General features: G+C 39.7%; 2 protein-coding genes across 12 annotated transcripts; one reads left to right on the forward strand and one right to left on the reverse strand.

The window, feature by feature from the left end:
- Positions 1-4: 4 nt before the first annotated feature.
- FBXW2 (F-box and WD repeat domain containing 2) lies at positions 5-8244 on the forward strand. Of its 5 annotated transcripts, none has more exons than XM_018917540.3 (7): positions 5-333; positions 1824-2333; positions 3559-3753; positions 4553-4686; positions 5297-5383; positions 6027-6126; positions 7644-7800. In XM_018917540.3, the coding sequence occupies exons 2-7, from the start codon at positions 1844-1846 to the stop codon at positions 7733-7735; spliced, it is 1098 nt and encodes a 365-aa protein (XP_018773085.1). In that variant the 5' UTR covers positions 5-333; positions 1824-1843; the 3' UTR covers positions 7736-7800. The 5 variants fall into 5 exon arrangements, with proteins under 5 accessions (XP_018773085.1, XP_050836970.1, XP_009091555.1 ...); XM_050981013.1 differs by having other exon boundaries at positions 6-405; positions 6027-6196; positions 7644-8244; XM_009093307.4 differs by having other exon boundaries at positions 6-333; positions 6027-6196; positions 7644-8244.
- A 2470-nt stretch (positions 8245-10714) lies between these two features.
- LOC103819095 (uncharacterized) lies at positions 10715-18383 on the reverse strand. Of its 7 annotated transcripts, none has more exons than XM_050981010.1 (3): positions 18247-18376; positions 17332-17477; positions 10715-12410 (listed from the first exon to the last, which is right to left on the reverse strand). In XM_050981010.1, the coding sequence occupies exon 3, from the start codon at positions 12348-12350 to the stop codon at positions 11043-11045; it is 1308 nt and encodes a 435-aa protein (XP_050836967.1). In that variant the 5' UTR covers positions 12351-12410; positions 17332-17477; positions 18247-18376; the 3' UTR covers positions 10715-11042. The 7 variants fall into 7 exon arrangements, with proteins under 7 accessions (XP_050836967.1, XP_050836966.1, XP_050836968.1 ...); XM_050981009.1 differs by lacking the exon at positions 18247-18376 and adding an exon at positions 17907-18117; XM_050981011.1 differs by lacking the exons at positions 17332-17477; positions 18247-18376 and adding exons at positions 14246-14330; positions 14526-17319.
- Positions 18384-19049: the final 666 nt, after the last annotated feature.

Below are 19049 nucleotides of genomic sequence, written 5' to 3' on the forward strand. Positions count from 1 at the left end.
CGTTGGGATGCGCCGGAAGCCGCCTGCTCGTGAGAGCGACTGGTCGGGGAGCGCCTTCTCTCCGGTGCCGGTGGTTCGCCCAGAGCGGGCTTGGCCCAGCCCTCCCCTTCCTTCAGCGCTGAGCGGTCGTGAGGCCCTGGTGTCGTCTTGAGAGTGACCCTTCTGTCGTGGGTGCCTGTAGATTGTGGCGCGGGCAGCGGAAGTGCTGAGAGCCGGTCCTGCCGTGGGAACGATGGCCGCAGGGAAGCACCTGGCCGTGCTGGACTCCGGGAGTCCGCGCAAGCCGTGGCGACTGCCCGCCGACGGACATCCAGCACCGGGCTGCTACCTGAGGTGAGCGACGCGGAGCTTTCGGCAGCAGCGGCGCTGAGTCTGCAGTCCTCGCCGTGCTTTTTGCGTGTGGAGGTATATTGGGAGCGGGCGGGGGGAGCGGATAGGGCTGGCTGCGTAACACCTGGAAAAGAGGCTCAAGCACTGGTTTCAGCGGCCTCACAGCAGCCCTTAATTTCAGTAATAGCGTCACGTATTGAATACAACAAACGTCTTGGGGCTTACGGAGATTTTATTCGTAGCCGGCCTGTTAGAATTTTTTACTTGGTTTAAAGAGAACACATGCCTGTTTCAGCAGCAACTGTATTCACTGCCTTATGTGCTGAGGAAAGCTGGTAAGTGCTGTCTGCAGTAAAAGTTACTGTAATGAACTTGTTATTTAATAGGAGCAGCTGCTTCTGTGCATTTGACATCCAGAACCTTCTTGTGTGTTTTACCAACAATTGCATGCCATGTGCAGCCTTTTATACTGATGACTGTAATTTTCTGTACTCCTATGCCCTGTTAAGAGGTGTACTCTAAGATCCTTTTCTATGATGGTAAAATGTCTGTATAGGAATAAACATGCTATTGAGTCCCACTCAGATACCTCAGTTCTTTCAGTCTGGGAGTGCTGTGAAATTCAGACAGTTATCTAATGAATTAGACCTACCAGAGAAAATAAATGTATGTTTTTTTAAAACTGTTTACCTGATGTTTATCTTCTTAATCAATGGTCTCAGGTCACTGAAGGAATTTGAGATGTTACAGGATAGTATAAGTGCATTCAGGGGGTGGTATTCAATTTCGCAGTTATGTCTCAGTGGAAATAAACTGAGAAAATAGGAAAAAAAAATACAACAACAGGATTTTTTAAACGCGTTTAGGTCAAAGTGGTGCAGACACATCAAAACTGATGCTAGACCAGCACAAGCTCAGATCTTTACATGGGCCAAATAGAAAAATTAGAAAGACAAACATATCCTCCAACACAATTTGTCAGACATCTCTTTATACTTTTTTGAAAACCAACTAGTTACCCGCTTTGTATTTAAGATAGTTCAGGAGGAAGGTATGAGTAAATTATGTTAGTAACTAGCTTATCACTCTGCTTATGTGTTTTGTTTTTTTCCTTTTATCAGAATAATCCATGAGTAAACTCTTAAGACAGCATATATTTGCTGTGATAGGTGTAAAACTTAAACTAACTGCTACCTTATTGGACTCAGAATTTGGAAGTGTTCCTCTAAAACAAGAAATATGTTAACATTCGTAAATGAATGCTAACATTCACTAGCTACATACAATTTACTTGTAAGTCTGCTGTGGGACAAATGATAGTTCAGGGTGCATGAAAATGCTTAGTCCTAACCTAAAGAATATTTTAAAATGCATTTGGTCTCTTCAATCTGTGTGTTAACATGCCATTTGGAATACTTATGTACCAGTAATAAAGATGTGAATCATACCTTATTTTCTGAACGGAACTAATACAGTATTTTGATGTATCACAGGTAAATTTTTCCATAACCTTATGGAGAAAAAGGACTTTGAAGCATGGCTTGATAACATTTCTATTGCATTTCTTTCTCTGACGGACTTGCAGAAAAATGAAACTCTGGATCACCTGATTAGCTTGAGTGGAGCAGTCCAGCTCAGGCACCTCTCCAATAATCTAGAGATTCTACTCAAGAGGGACTTCCTCAAACTACTTCCATTGGAACTTAGTTTTTATCTGTTAAAATGGCTTGATCCGCAGACCTTACTCACATGTTGCCTCGTCTCTAAGCAGTGGAACAAGGTTATAAGTGCCTGTACAGAGGTGTGGCAGACTGCGTGTAAGAATTTGGGTTGGCAGATAGATGACTCTGTTCAGGATCCTCTGCATTGGAAGAAGGTTTACCTAAAAGCAATTTTAAGGATGAAGCAACTGAAGGACCACGAAGCCTTTGAGACATCCTCTTTAATTGGACACAGTGCCAGAGTATATGCACTTTACTATAAAGATGGACTTCTCTGTACAGGTAGGAAGGACAGACAACTTGGGAGTCTTAAAATTCTTTGTTTTCTCTTCCCCCTCATAAGATTAATGAAAATTTGCTTTTCTTTTACCAGACAAATTATTTTCATTGTGTGAATACAGATGATGACTCAAAATTACTTATTTTTTCCATTTTTGAAACACCTGCTGTACTAAATAAACTCATTAGTCACTTTATTAAGAACATAAGGAGACTGATGTCTTTGTTCGATAAAGAAATAGTAACAGTAGCTATCGTTGTCCCTGCCAATGGCACGGTGGTTGGAACTAAATGATTTTTAAGGGCCCTTCCAATCCAGATTGCTCTATGATTTTGTTCATGCTGTTACTATAAGTAAGCCCATTTGGGAAGTACAGATATGTTAGCTATCCTCTTAGAGGCAACTTTCAATTAAAAGGACTTTGGGCTGTGAGAGAACTTCAGTCTCCCAGAGTGTGGAAGAAAAAGTCATATCTTCTTTGAAATAAGGCTGTAAGCACTTTCAGTTCCTAACATAAGTGCTTTATGAAGTGCTGTAAAAGATTTAACCTTGTTACTAGTCTGACTTGCACATAATTGTAGCTTCCTCCCTGAAGAGTAGAAACTCCAGTATTTCAGTTTGAACTTCAGTTACCGACAGAACATATATGAAGCCTTAGTATGAAAGATTAATAACAGAGTTACAACGAATCGCTGTCAGAGCATATTCCAAGGATTTTCCAATAATTTGGAATGATAATGTTTTACACTAAGTTGGGACTACTGACTTCAGTCGGTCATTTGTTTGTACCTTAGGATGCTTACTAGAAGCCAACAACTAGATTCTAGCCAGTCTTTCACTTACCTACTCAGCAGTGAATGCTATACACATAAAACAGCATTGTCAAAACTTTCTTACAACTTTTGTACTGAGACCCCCAGGAGAAGAAGTAGATGTAAGGAGTCTAGGGTTTTATTTTGTTCTAGCTAGCAGTTTTAAAAAGAGGAGCCTCAGGTAGAGAAAAGAAAGTGGCACAATATGAGGCCTGGTATTCATCTATATTTCAAGGTTTGCTGAAACCCTTTCCTTCCTGAAAGAAACTAAAGCTTGCAGTATAGTAAGTGGCTCTGCAAACCTGAGTGATGTGTCACGTGAAACTTCCATGCATCTGTTTCAGTAGACACTATCAGTCAGAGGTAGTGCCAGAATCTACCAATCTTGCATTTATCCTGTTGTTTTATATTCCAGGATCAGATGACTTGTCTGCAAAACTGTGGGATGTAAGCACAGGTCAGTGCATATATGGTATCCAGACACACACTTGTGCTGCAGTGAAGTTTGATGAACAAAAGCTTGTAACAGGATCTTTTGATAATACAGTAGCCTGTTGGGAATGGAGCTCTGGGGCAAAGACACAGCATTTCAGAGGACATACTGGTGCAGGTATGTTGAAATTTTTAAATTGTAATTTCACCAGTGAAATAACGTACATCATCATCAAACAAAATATAATTTACGTTAGCTTTTTGCACACTAGCTTTATCGGTTTGTTCAGCCTCTGTTCTCTGTAGTCTGAGTCCCCTCAGTTCCCCTCGACAGGGAAAGTGACCAGAACAGATATACACTTGTCCTTGAATATGCTAAAGCTTAGCCATGTAGCGTTTTGCAATTGCATGGAAGTAACAATAAATGCCGAGGTTATTCAGTAGCTTCAAGTCTCAAAGAGGTGCAGATCTTAGGTAGCAGGGCATACATGGCCATGGCCATTTTTTCTATTCCCGCATTGGACATGAGCTTAAAGCAAAGAGCAAAATAGGACCTGGGAATACGTATTTGCATTGCCCTCATAATTAAGTTCTTTGTCGTGTACTTAGAAACACCCTCAGCTCAGCTGTAGTTTTTTTTCCCTTGTATTTATAAAATATACTAATCCTGTGGAATTGTCTTACTAAAACTCTGGAAATGGGAACTAGCTTAAGTTACACTTTGCCACAATCCAGCCATAAAGGAACCACTGATATACATGCTTTTAATTTGGGAAAAAAAAAAAAACCCAGTAATTTTGCAATGTAAACTTAGGCATCCAGAGCAACAATTCATTTATACAGTTCAAGAACAATTAAGGCTGTAGTAGCATATGAATTTAGAAGCTGCTAAATTCATATAGATGCTACTAGTGTCTCACAGAAAAATGCATGCATAGAGACTGGTATTCCCTGTTTAGTTCCTTTTTTGCTTGAAGTTTTTAGTGTGGATTACAATGATGAACTTGATATTCTGGTCAGTGGCTCTGCAGACTTCACTGTGAAAGTGTGGGCCTTATCAACAGGAACGTGCCTGAATACCCTTACTGGACACACAGAATGGGTCACTAAGGTGGGGATATTGATTTATAATTAATCTCACACACGTATTTGCACTAAATCTGTAGTATGTTCTAAATTTTTATTTCCTAATCCTAATCCTGCAGGTAGGTTTAGAATCTGAAGAACATATGGAAATACTACGAAATAATATTTCAACAGAAAAAAAATTTAAGCTGTAATTAAACCTTTCAGACCATTGAAGATATTTTAATTCCAAAGTAGCTGGGCTAATACTAGGAAGCAGTGTTTTGGTTCAAAGACTGAATAAAAACTGGTTCTGAAAGAAGATGGCTTTAAAAGTTATGTAAAAAAATCTAATGATCTTGATAACAAAAATGTGATCATGAAACAATATTTTTCCTCTCGTTATTTCAGAACTTGAAAGATTAGGGGTGTGACTGTACAGATGAAGTATGTATGTTTGCTTATTAGTACAGTAAATTGTCACTAGTAGGAACAAAAGGAGTATAAACTGTAGTTTTCCTTCAGTTGCTAAAAAGTATTTGCACTGCCTTTATTCATGGGTACACTATGCAGGTGGTCAGTGAAATGAAAAATGCAAATGAAAATTTGTTTTATTAACAACATCAACATAAATCATTACCATCCTTCAATTACAGGTCGTTTTGCAGAAATGCAAAGTCAAATCTCTTATGCATAGTCCTGGGGATTATATTCTCCTAAGTGCAGATAAGTATGAAATCAAGGTATGTATCATATATCATGCATATACATGCATATATTTGGTACACTGGGAAACAAAAACCTTGAGTAGTTTGCTGAAGTTTACAAACAATAGAAGGATTTAGTTTTTCCCCATATTTCCTGCTTTAAAGGCTGCGTGCGGAACATGAAACTCTTTGGAAACTAATTTTTCAGTGCTTGCCTTAGCATTTAGTTTTAAATGATAGCTCTACAAAAATGGTAATGTAAAGAATCAGTGCTTCCTGGTCATGACAGTGAAGCAGGTAAATGCAAATGCCATTACCGTTGGGGACTTTGGGGTTGGAGAGTGCTATAAGTTTGTGGCTATAGAAGTGCTTCATAACTGAAACACTGTTACATTTCTGTCCAATTGGATGGTTGATTTTTTTTTTTTTTTCCCCCATTCTTTAAAGTACCCATTTTCACTGGGAATTTTTTAGGCTAGAAACAACATGTGCTGCACCAATACTGTAAGACAAGTCACTTGAATAATTGATGTTCCTACATGAAAAAGATAAATATTTCTGAAAAAAACTCATGCACACATTTACCCGATGCTTAAAAAGGGACTGTGAGTCTTGCTCTATTTATGTAACAGTTTATAATGTGAATTTTTTATGGTCTTATACTGTGTTCTGATTGTAGATTTGGCCTATTGGAAGGGAAATAAACTGCAAATGCTTAAGAACACTGTCTGTTTCTGAAGACCGCAGCATCTCCCTACAGCCCAGGCTGCACTTTGATGGTAAATACATAGTGTGCAGTTCAGCACTAGGATTATACCAGTGGGACTTTGCCAGCTATGATATTCTCAGGTAAACCATTCAGTTTAGGATTCAGTCCTCATTAAATAAATAAGAAGTACTATACCAGTTTTAATAACTTACCTTAAACGTGGACCAAAAGAATCTTGAATAAGATCCTGTAAACATCTTGCTTTACACATATCGAGCAGTTTAGTTCTAATTTTTTCTGCTAATATGAATCATTTCATTGCTGTTTTGGTTTCTGGCCGCATGCTAGTTCTCTTCCATATTTTCATTCCGTAAGCTGAAGTGTTTCAGTATAGACTTAAACCAGACTGCAATGCTGTAGTTGTGCATGTGGAAATGTAGTGATGCAGAGCTAATGTTACCATGGAGACTGCTATACAGAGATCCAGGCAGGAATTTCTGTGGGTCCTTTGATGGGACAAGAAATTAAAAAGACTCTTTTTCCTTATAGCGCTACTGATCTGTCACTCCTTCTAATGTTGTGGAATGACAGTGAAATCGATCAGACTGCAGTGAGGGACTGAACATGATGGCATTTCATTTCTACATGAAGAATCAGGCTGTATGAGTTGGAAATGGTGGCATCAAAGATAGTAACTTACTAAAGAAAAAAATGCATTTTAGAACTGCTAGCAAACTCCTTAATTCAAATACCTTGAATAATTGTGGATGTTTGAAAGATCTCCAGAAGTGCTTCTTATGAGTTAGAATAACTGAGTAATTTCACCTCTTAGTTTACCCTCCCATCTTTCAAAACAGAAAGATGGTGTCTTACTGCTGAGAGAAGATTTTCATCCCCACACATTTTTGTGACTCAGTTCTTTGCTTTATATAATGCTATGATCAAACATGCAGGCAGTTGTGGAAGGCTCAGCACTTCAGTTTCTGTTCCAAGTTTTATTTATTAAGGGAAGCCATCATAAAGGTGTTGGGGAACTAAAAAATACTTTTATTTCTTCCCATGGTTAATTTAACATAAAACATCAGTAAAACATCATTCTAAGGATCAGTCTTCGATGATTTATCTAACCTTCTTATCACAAGAAGGAATGTCTGTGTTTTACTTCTGCCTTTTAGAGGGGTGATCAAAAGAATAATAACAGCTTTTACCTCTTAGTGTAAAGATACTGAGGCCTCAAATCTATATGGAAATTTACCGTAAAACACAAGTACATTTGCTCTTTCATTTGTATGTGGAAATGGCTTTTTTTCCTTGTGCTCTGCAGAATAATCCCTTTCAAACCTTAGCCTTCACTTATGTTCAGATGAGTCTGTCCTGAATGCACAAAGTCAGAAGTGAAATCACAGGCCTGACTGTAGCTAAGTGTTCAGTTGCTTAATTTGAAAGATTTGCATCCAGTTCTTTCTAATTTACTTCAGAATGATGAATTTAGACACATTTTCTGTAGACATACAGGATTTGCTTTAGTAATTCAAGCTCATGACAACATTGTAAGGGAGATTCTAACACTGTTTTCTTGTCTTCTAGGGTTATCAAACCTCCAGACTTCTCAAATGTGTCGTTGCTGGGCTTTGGAGAGATATTTGCTCTACTGTTTGACAACAGATACCTGTACATAATGGACTTGAGGACAGAAAAACTGATAAGCCGCTGGCCTTTACCAGAATATAGAAAGTCAAAGAGAGGTTCAAGTTTCTTGGCTGGTGAAATGTCTTGGTTAAATGGACTAAATGGCCAAAATGATACAGGCTTGGTTTTTGCCACCAGTATGCCAGACCATAGTATCCATTTGGTGTTATGGAAAGAACATGGCTGAAAAGCTCACACATACAGAATCTTCAGGAATTTATGGCCTGTCAGCAGCGTGTCCATAAAACGAGACTTTGCATGAACCAAAGTTGCACATCCAATGGTATCATCATGCAATGCACAATCACTTACTTTTATTTGGGCATTTGGAAATGGGTTGTTTTGGAAATAATGCAATGCAGCATGCTAACAGTATTTACCACCAATTTTTGTCTATATTCATGTTTAAATATACCTATTTGGGCTCTGAAGTATAGCTTGTAATGTTTAAACCATTCAAATCTGCTACAAGTCTGAAATCAAGTTGTGCTTGACCTGACTTCTGACCTTTTATTTTTATTGAAACAGAAGGTGAAGCTACTCTTTCAGAATCATAGGCTTTTGTACATCTAATAGCAAATACTGGTTGCAGTGCATGGCCGCTTAACAAAAATGAGAAAACACCAAACCCTCTCTCTCTACAGAATCTTTCTCTTCAAAATGTTTTTCCATATGATAGCTTTAAATACTTAAGCCTTTGAAACAGAAGAATCAAACGAGTCCTTTAACAGATATTTTCCCACATATTTTAGTGCTATTTGACATGTAACTAAAAGCTGCATCTACATCACATGCTTTAGAAATGCTTTAGGTTGACCTACCTTCCTTCCTTCCCTTACTCTCTTCCGCCTTAATTTTTTTTTACACAACTAACTTGAAAACATGAGTTTTCATGACAATTGGCTTATGTCCTTGAAAGGACAAAACTGTCTGGCATTACTAGTGTGATTTTTTTCTTCCCACTATTCAAGGAGACCTGTTTTTGTACTTAATACTGAATGAAGGCCATGATTCCCAAATGTATGTGGTATGAATTACACCAATGAAGAGGAGTTTTCATATGCAAGAATCAGTATTTGAGGATGCCGTAGGAGTTGCTTAAAGTCACAGTGGAGCAGTCTCTTAAATACAAGGCCAGACTCTTAAGCAATCAGTTTTTCCACCTTTACTTGCATCAATTTACTTTGAAAAATGTCTGTACTCAGGGATTTTATCAACCCGAAGCCAAATCCACAACTCTCAATTCTAACTGCACTGTGTGGGGCGTAAATGATGAGCTCACAAAAGTGAGCTTTTGTTATCTCACTCCTAAGTGAACAAAGCTTCCGTGAAAATAATGTTTTCAATAACTTGTCTTGAAACCCAGTTCTCATCATTCCTAATGTGGGAGTATTATGATGTGTGCCCCCAAAGGAACCACCTATACAGCACTGCATTAACTTTGAAAGATTAAACAGAGGCATGGCAGAAATGTCCTTGTTTCCAAATCAGCAAACCAGGAAAACTTGGTTAACTACTTCTTTTAGTGACCTTGATTATACAGAGTCCACAGAGAGGTGGAGCACAAGATGGCTAAGAAACAGACCCAAGCTGAGCCCTCCAGACAGGAAGGTGGTAGGCATGGGATGGGGAGGCAAATTTACTGTCTCCAGATAACTAGTAAGCTATAAAGAAAACAGTGTCAGACTCATTTTGGCATCTTGCAGCAAGACAATAGTCAATGGTTCTTGTGACAAGAGGAATTCTCCACAGTGAGTTTAGTTTAAGACTGAAACAGATTGCCCAGCCTTCCTAGACAAAGCCCTGAGCGCACCATGCTGTAAGCAGGGAGTCGGACTTTCAGGTGCCCCTTCTAAACGATGAGTCTGAAATTCTAAATGGACCTGCTGCCCCTCAAGATTGTATGACTGACATCAGCAGGCATCTCAGATTCTAATACAGCTGCCAGTTTGTTGATGCAGACTGGGAGATGCTGCAGTCACTGTGAATCGAAGTAAAAGTTCCCTTTGGACGTTGCTAGTGATACTATTCCACTAATGACAGAGCTCTTTAAGGGCACAGGTACGTGCCACTACCAAGTAGATAAAGGAATGAAAGGATGACATTAATGTAGATATTTTAAAAAGCACACTTGCTCTCACACACACTTCTCTCTGTCAAGACACCAGTGTCAGGCTATTGCTGCCTTCACATGTGCCTTCAGTAGGAAGGTTCTAGTATATTGCCAGAACATATGCAATGCATGTAGTTCTGGGGTCTTATCAAACAGAAACTGAAACTGTGAAACTGAAACTGTGAAACAGAAATGAGCAAATGGTTTTTCTGTTTGCTTTGGTTTCCATCTGGCCCTTCAGCAAAAGTCACTACTTAGCACTATCTCCGGACAGAAGTTGGAAAAATGCAGCTTCTGTACCCTTACACCGACCAAGGAAGCAATATAATTCAACTTACCAACATCACATAGAGGACTAAGTTGTGTCTAAAAATCCAAGTTGTGTCTAAATGTCACAAAATATTTTCCTACGAGGCTTCAAGGTGCCAGGAAAAAAAACCCGAACAAAATATTGCATTTTGTAAAAGTTGTTTGGCCATCTATTTTTTTCCTCCTCGAAATAGGTTCTTTTTGGTTCACAAAAGTATCTTTTTCATTAAGATGAATCTCTCTCCCTTGCCTCAATTAAAGTTTTCTGACACAACTCAGCACTTACCACTTCAGTAAATCAGGAACAGGTGCAATCACTCGTCTCAAACTTATGTCTCCAAAGCCCAGTTGAAAAAGACATTTTTTATCAGCAAAACTCCAATGGCTGTGTTTCGTGCTACAATCCATCACATCTTTAACATACACTATTTCCAAGAATATAAGGGGTAATTTTTTTACAAGGAAGATTGTTCTCAATTACTTGTCTGCCTTTTACTCAAACTGATGCATACAAGTTTAGTACCCAGTGACATACAAACTGCAAGAATTAAGCAATTCTACCTTTAATACTAATGATTGTATTTGTACTTCTTGTACATAGGTTGGAAACTGTTTTGCATTATTTGAATCAGTTGACAAATACTGATTTTTATTATTAACTGAAAACAAACTGTACATTTCCCAGAAGAGATACTGCAATCTGCATTGACCCTTGCTATCATTAAATGATTCATGGCTTTGCTATATATTCCCTAAATGATTACAAAAAAATGTAGAGTCCATGTGGAAATCAATGTAATGTGATTTTTAAATTATATCCTCTGTCTTCCCACAATACAGGTAGCCCTCCACTTTCACTTCTTTTAACCAAGGTTTCAATTTTTGGTTTGCAGCATGGTTTGAGATAGAACCTTGTTAACATTCATGATTAATGATGAGTTATATTTCCACAGTGTTGTATCCCTGATGAGAGATTCTCTGGGAAGGTTTCCTTGAAGGGCCTTCCGACAGTGATAAATGAGGGCAACATCCATGGGAACATACACACTCTTCCCATAAGCACGTAGGACAGAATGGACTGAAGTCTGAATCACCTTTCGTGGATCAACTATCATTTTCCTGGGATTAATTACATCTTTCCTGTCAGGCTCTCTGTATACATGCTGTAATATGTTAACACCTGGCACAGTATTCCAAGATGAAATGTTGAACGTGCGAGAAGATACAGTTTCTGGGAAGATATGGTTCTCAAAGAGGAAAACACTGGTCCCTGGGTTTTGCTCCCGAAGACTGTTCATCATTGTTTTCCAGTCTGGGTGTTTAAGGGGAAGAATTATTTCATCAGCATCATTAAGGACCACAAACTTGCTCCTTTCCATGTTACGGTATATACAGTCATTTAGAGCAGTGATTTGTCCATAGTAGCCAATGTGTGTCCCGTCTTGCATGAAGCGCCATTTAGAAGAAACCCTAAGGTGTGAGTTTATTGGCCAGGGAATTACCTCAACAGTTCCTTCTTCTATATAAAACTTCAAGACTTTCTCCATCAGATGGCTGCAGTTGTTCTTATAGATCACCACTTTCTGTACTCCAAGAATCTTATACATTTCCATACTCTGTATAAACTGCAAGACATTGTTGTAGTTTCCAAACATGGCAGAAATGCATACGGTGAAGTCAACAGAAAAGGTCTCAGGCTTGCGATTTTTAATTTCAAACCTCGGCAGCTGGTCAATATTTCCATGTGGAGACTGATGAATTGATACATGTGTTGGATCACAATTCTTAGGTTCCAAACAAACTATATCTGCTGCACCATAAGGAAATCCAAATCTATCTGAATGAACATCAATTTTTGCTTTTGATACATATATCTTTCCATTGGCCTGACAGCAGAACCAGCAGTAGAGTTGTTTTACATCCTCATGATGAACAATCCCAATCAGACGAGTGACTTTGCTTTCTCTGTCATCAAAGTATGGGGATATAATAAAAGTTTTGTTACCTTCTAATGCTGTTATTGTGCTAATGGCAATTTTCCCTCTACATCTTCTACCTTCTTGAATTACTTTTGGCTGATGAGAAAGTCTCTGTAACTTCAGATAAGAAACTGCAAGCATTGAAGTTACAGTCATAATGCACACAGCAGCAGCAAAGTAGGATTTTTTCCCAGCACACAACATTTTGAACGTATCTAAATGTCCATGCAAATTTCTTTGTCCTTGTAATTTATGCTGCCTTATCTGCAGAAAAGAAACGGCAGTATGAGATAATACTGACCCATGATCATTGCTCAAGAATTTCACAAACAAGATGAGGGTAAGTCTCTATCATGGTGCACTGACTTACTCAGAGACCCAGCTACTGTGCTTTTATGAAAAACCAGTCAGAGAACACGCGTTTAATGATATGTACGATATGTGACACTCTGAATGCCTCTATTTGTCAGATGTGTGGAGCAGTCTCTCTACATGGAGGGTTCTGTAGAAGAACATAACAGAGGTCTATATACAGCATGGAGTATTTTTTTTCAAAAATCCAAATTTTAGAATATCCAATTTAATAACTAGGCAGTAATTCTTAAAGCAAAACAGAACTTTTCTTTTTTCCACCGACACAGTGTGTATATAAATTTATGTTTTAAAAAACCAAACTCAACCAGATTTCTCACAGACAAGCTAGAGGCAGATGAATTAAATGTATACAGAATTAATCAAGGTCATAATAAATATGCTAATTGGGGATTACACATGATGGTCCAGATATAATCACTAATTTATGAATTCCCTAACTTGCAGATCACCACAGATGAGACCATACTTAGAGAGGAAAGTCAATTCATACAATCCAGCAAAGGCGGGTGCAATCAATGCAGGTATAAAACTCAGTTTGCCACTCTACCTTACGTAACCCTGTACGAGGCAGCAGTTGCAGGAAAGGTCACCTCCTATTAATGCTTACTAGAGATCTGGGTCTCTTCGCACGGGATCAATGCTGTCTCAGATCCTGGCATGATTTGGAGGTTAGGGCTTAAAACTCTTGCTGCTGCAGAAACAGGTAGGCAGTCTTGAGTGACTGGATGACCGAGGTCTTCAGCAGCATTTGTGCTAGCAAGTGTTAATGCCTGAGTGGGAGTTTATGGCACTCTCAAGCACTAATTTCTGCAAGTGAAGCCTAGATAAAAGTTTTCTCTACATTCATCTTTAGGTATTCAGATATGATCCATAAATAGAAAAGTGGCATCAAGTCTCCTCAAAGGCCTGCTTGTACCCTGCTTGTACCCATCTCTGCTGTACAGAGATTCTTGGGAAAAAACGTGTCCCAGATTAATTAAATTCATGTCAGATCAGAAAACTGCATTGGTAGAAGAGAGTTTCCCCAACTGCCAGCAAGAAGTGTGGATTAAAATGCCGGAATGGAATGAACTGATGCTAAGATGACAAAAATGTTTCTAGCAGGTGAAAAATAATTGCCTGTGCCCTCAAAATAATGTATCATATTTTCACAATTGCTATTTAACAAAAAAGTGAAGTAGGGAGAACCACAGTCACAACACACCCCTGGAAATATCCCATATGCCAAGGCTGATGTGGTTTACAGCAGCCTTTGCTAGCTATCAAGAAATTGCTTTTCAGAAGAGAATAGTCGTAGGGGCACCAAAAATCTCACTGCATCTCTAGGCACAAAGCAGAAAAGAAGCAGCAGAAAGCACTGACTCCTCTATCTCTGAAATGGAGATAGTATCCCCATACGTCCTTAAATTGAGAGTAGAACAGCAAATACATAGTAAGAATCTGCTATTGCCATACGACTTCCAGCTGAAGATTTGTGGCTGAAAACAACTCAAACTTTTAAAGTCTTTCTATGATATATTCTAAAGTACAGGTTTTCCCCAAGCATTCTTATTCCAAGGATGTTACATATTTTAGCATTCTTACAAAGAGAAGCTCACATTTAACATTCTTCCCCTTGGTTTTATCTATTTATGACTTAAAATATTGATCTTACAAAATAAATATTTTTTAATTAAAGAAATATCAAAACACATCAACAGTAAATAACAAAATAAATTTATTACCTGTTCTTTCTTCTGCTTTTTCTAGCAATAAATAACTAACAAGAAAAAAAATATATCTTTTCAACTGCATTTTGAAGAGTGAACACTGGAAAGGAAAAAGGACCTTTTAAAGTAGATAGCAGAGTGAGGTTCTGTTCAGTCCTCCATTCACTTTTTGCCAAGTTATTTTGCTAAAATAATCTACTAATTGTTTATTTTAGACAGATAAATACTTTAAAGGTAAATTGCAATAATTGTTCAATACAGAACAATACCTTGAGGAGAAAAACTGGTACAATACCTCAGATACTTTCTGGCACATTTTATTTCACATAGCTGTTGCTCTTTTAATGTCAGTAACAGCAGCCACACCTACCAGAAAAACAAGTTTTCCTTCTCTTGAGCAAAGCACACAGTTGTGTTGCAAGAACTTAATTACAAGTGAGTACAGAGTTGCTGAAGAAAACCAAACATTTTTCATGGATTTTTTTAAGGCTACTTAAGTTTTCTTCTGAAAATTAATCTTGCATGTTGATATAAACCCAGTTCACACACATACTTAAAATGAGGTCGAAAAATACACTATATTTATATCTGCATTTCTTGGAGAAACATTTTTTTCATGACATGCTATAAGGCCTAGTCAGAACATGTAGATACAAATTCTGATTAGGAACTGTGAGAGAGTGCTGAAACAACAGCGACTTCTAGAAGCTAAGAAAAAGAGCAAAGTCAAGAGCTCAAAGACACATCAGAACACTGTATCTTAAAGAAATATGTAGTTATTTGAAGAGTAAAATTCATGGTTTCCGCAACACAACTCATTAATTTTGCTCTCCTGAAATAAACAGCACAAATATGTAGTCATAAAATACATTAAGTCAGTGTAATTAAGAACACCACATTTCTATTTCCTCACTATAGAAAGGGTAAAATGGTAAATTTTAACTTTAAAAGTATGCCTTCAGCATATTTAAATGCTCTTCTTTTATAGTAACAATTAATTTTGATTTTGCATTTCTTAAATTCCAATTAATATGCAAGTAAGCATGCCACAAATGATGCAGATTTACTTTAATACTAAATTTAGCTAATGGTATCAATGGCTACTTTGCAGCATTCCACTTAACTGTAAACAGACTTTCGTCCTCCTCACCACCCTGACAGACTGCAGTAGTATCACCTCCTCATCTTCACGTTCATTACCTTTTCATTCAACAAAATATTTGAATGAAGCCATGGTAAAATCATGTCATAAGAAACAGTCTTCCTTCACCAATTGTTTCTCTGAAGTTGGCCCAGTTTCCATTACTCTCTAGTACAGGAGACTAGAAATGTCTGTACCTTATCCAAGTGAACAAGCCCTCATCATTGTTGGGAATTTTCTTTCTTAATGTGTGCTAGGATTTCATTTTTTGGGGATGCAACATATTGCACAGATACATCTGTGCTTGTCATCAGCCTACAACTGATATATCTGCCCAGTCAGTCAGACAAGTGCAGTTACACAATGTTTTCTTCTGCAGCAAGGTCATAATAAAGAGCTCTTGTCACGGTTAGAATCATGGAATGGCTTGGGTTGGACAGGACTTCAAAATATCTAGTCCCAATCCCCTTGCTGTAGGTGAGACATCTTTCACTAGATTGAGCTGCTCAAATTAATCATGTTTCCCCTTATTTCATTGGTCACAGTCCTGCTAAAATTTTCTCTAAAACCTTGTATGGGATCAAGACTACACTTAAAAACTTTCACATATTTAAATCATCTTTTTTCCCCATCCTAAACCAAGGAATCACCCATGCTTTAGCCACACTGTACCACTATGTTCACAAACACGTTTATTAATCTCCCATTACGGGTTCTTCCAATAGCTTGTCTTTTTAGAATTTTGAAATTACTTTTTTTGTATCACCTTCAAAATGGATGTTGTTTTTACTTTTGCTGTCCAACTTCTATTTTCAGACCTTCTTTTTCAACATCTTTCTAAAACTATCCACAACTCGCACTGTCCTTACTAAAAGCTGGTACCAATTGCTAATTTAGTTCAAGAGTCATTCCTGAGTAATAATTAATCTCCCTCATATCCTCTATGCATTGTGGCCTTCCTTTGTAAATTGTTTTGTTCACATGGAGATGGCTGACAACTAATTATGCTGCTCATTTCAGTATCTTGACAATGTCTACATTGTTTTAAGTTTTTCATAACTCACATCTTCTTACTTTATCTACCAATCTAGGGTAAGGATAGAGGGCAAGTGACAAGAGATGACTGCAAAGTTTGAGTTGCTAATATGAAGTATTAGCTTCAGCAGTATAAGAACAATAAACAACCTAATCCTTGTTTATCTAGGGTCTAACTAAAAACCCCCCACTAGAAAAACAGCCATACAACACTTACCATTTTTGAAAAATATTATTCTCTATCCTTTAGTTTATGATTTTTGTCAAAGGCAAAACCATGGATCACTATGGTATTAACACAGTGTTAATAACTAACAAATATGAACAATAATTTACCATCTTTACCTGCTGCTGATCTTTTGATAGCTTACTTTTTTCAGAAAGGTTCTTTGACACACCAGGTGTCCTTCCTCTTTTATAAGATCCAAAGTCAAAGCATATTGTTTGAAGGATTAAACTGAAGGCAGTATTTTTCCACTTATAAAATACTAATATAAAAAAATTAAATGTCTAATTCTATTCTATATACAAAGACAGTAAGCCAGAACAATATACAGTGTTGTCATATAACTGTCAATATACAGTTGTTGTGCTTTTTTTCTGCCATTTGAACTGACAAACCCCACACTTCCCTGTATACACTCAGAAATTTCTCCATTATAATCTGCTGTACATCCCTAAACCAAACTCTTCCTATTGTAAACTTTTAAACTTTGTGTCCTTTGAAAAATCAAACAGATTGGGCAAAAAAAAAAACTGCATGACATTTAAAAGACTGCTATTTCAATTTTTTTCTTTGACACTGTACTTTTTTAGCTGGGAGCGAGTTAATTTTCTTCCTAGTAGCTAGCAGGGTGCTGTGTTTTATGACCAAAGAAAGTGCTTCAAACACACTGATGTTTAGCTATCACTGAACAGTACTTACACAGAGTCAAGGCCATCTCTGTTTCTCCTGTGGCTTCTGTCCCAGGAGGTGGATGGCACAAGAAGTTTGCATGGAACACAGCTGTGACTTCTGAACCAAACCAACCAAAGGCCTATTCCACACCATAGGATGCCATGCTCAACCATCTAAGGTGGGGGAAAAAGGAGAAAGGGGGAAACACGCGACATGACAGCATATGGCTTCCCAAATCACTGCTAATCCTGATGAAGTCCAGCTTTCCTGGAAATGGCTAGAAACGTGCCTGCTAAGGGGACATAAAGGCTAGATTGCACATTCTGTTTTGCATGCTGCTTTGCTTTACCTTTTAAACTGTATCTCAGGGAAAAAGCATGGCATTTCCCACGTTTGCCTTTCTAATTCTATCGCCATCCCAGTGCAAGAGGAAGGGTGAGGCTTGAGCTGCCTGCCCGGATGAACTCACAACACACACTGGAACTATGCTTTGGAGGAGTTTTGCATTCTTCGAATCTATAGTCAACCTCCACCCTTAGTACGAATTCAGACAAAGACTCAGAAAACCTGGTTTGGACAATTAATAGGTACCTTTAACTTACCCTTCAGCGATTAACCCCGCTATTGAAAAATAACGCTACAGATGATCACCATCCTCCTATTTCTTGAGTGGAAATAAAATCCCGAATCTGTCGCGCCTCTCCCGCGAGCACTGCAAGTCACAGGACCCCAAATAGGTGCCGCTGCCGGACCTCCACAACGGTGCCGGCAGGTTTACCACGCTCGCACACAGCCGGCAGAGCGCCCGGCTTCCAGTCCCTCGGGACCCGCCCTTTCCCGCACGGGGACGGGCAGAGCCCCGCCGCCGGAGTCCCGTGCGAGCACCGCCGCGAAAGCCGTGCGGAGCTGGCTCGGCGCTACTGGAACCCTCGCGTCTCATACCTGGCTCCCTCTGCGGTACCGACAGCAGCAACCGCAACAAGCCTCTGCGGCCCGGGGCTGGCGGGAGCGCTCCGTGCCCTCACCTGCCGCTCGGGAAGGCGGCGGCGGCGGCTATGGCCGCAGAGATCCCGCGGTCCCCCGCCCCCGCCGTACTTCAGGTAGAGCCCCCGCCCGGCGTGGTCCGGGTGGGGCCGTTCGCGCTTGGGACGGCTGCTCGTCGCTTCGAACCGTGGTGGTGTCTCTGAGCGGCTTGCTGTGCACGGCATCGGCACCGACTGTCGGCGAGCGGCCCGCCCGAGCGCGGCTCCAAGGGTCTCGTTCGGCGAGCGACGGGGAGTTGGCCTCGGACGGAAGGACCCCCGGGGCGGGCCGGGGCCTCTCCCGCCACTTTCCCAGGTTCCCCGAGGCACCGGTGACGGAGGCCCCATGTAAGACCGCGAATGGGGCAACGCGGCGGCCCCGGGATGCTAATGCGCGTCAGCGGCGGCGCCGCCGGTCCGTGCCGGCGGGCGCATTTTGGGGAGCAGAGCCTGCCCATCCCGCCGAAGATCCGGACGCCAGCGGCTCCGGAGCGCTGATTACCCAGGTCCACATGCTGTGCCCCAGGGGGAACGCTCCCACACACCAGATCCTGGAAATGAACGGCATAGACAGCACAAGTGCAAAAGAAGGACATCAGCAGTGCTGCACTGTTCTCGAGGAGGTCTCCGGATTCGACCCCGACGCCTGTCAAATTAACTTGTGTAAAATGGAGAAACACGAACTAGCCATTGTATTTTCAGAAGGCAAGTCAATTAAAAAAA

The sequence above is a fragment of the Serinus canaria genome, chromosome 17, assembly GCF_022539315.1.
Source record: "Serinus canaria isolate serCan28SL12 chromosome 17, serCan2020, whole genome shotgun sequence".
Taxonomy (NCBI): Eukaryota; Metazoa; Chordata; class Aves; order Passeriformes; family Fringillidae; genus Serinus; species Serinus canaria.

Coding starts and splice junctions, on each gene's coding strand:
- FBXW2 (XM_050981013.1), top strand. CDS start 1,844: ATGGAGAAAAAGGACTTTGAAGCATGGCTTGATAACATTTCTATTGCA. Junction 3,754..4,552: donor CAGAGGACATACTGGTGCAG/GTATGTTGAAAT, acceptor TTTTGCTTGAAG/TTTTTAGTGTGGATTACAAT. Junction 6,197..7,643: donor GCCAGCTATGATATTCTCAG/GTAAACCATTCA, acceptor CTTGTCTTCTAG/GGTTATCAAACCTCCAGACT.
- LOC103819095 (XM_050981008.1), bottom strand. CDS start 14,546: ATGTGCCAGAAAGTATCTGAG. Junction 12,411..14,525: donor TGTGCCAGAAAGTATCTGAG/GTATTGTACCAG, acceptor TCTTTTCTGCAG/ATAAGGCAGCATAAATTACA.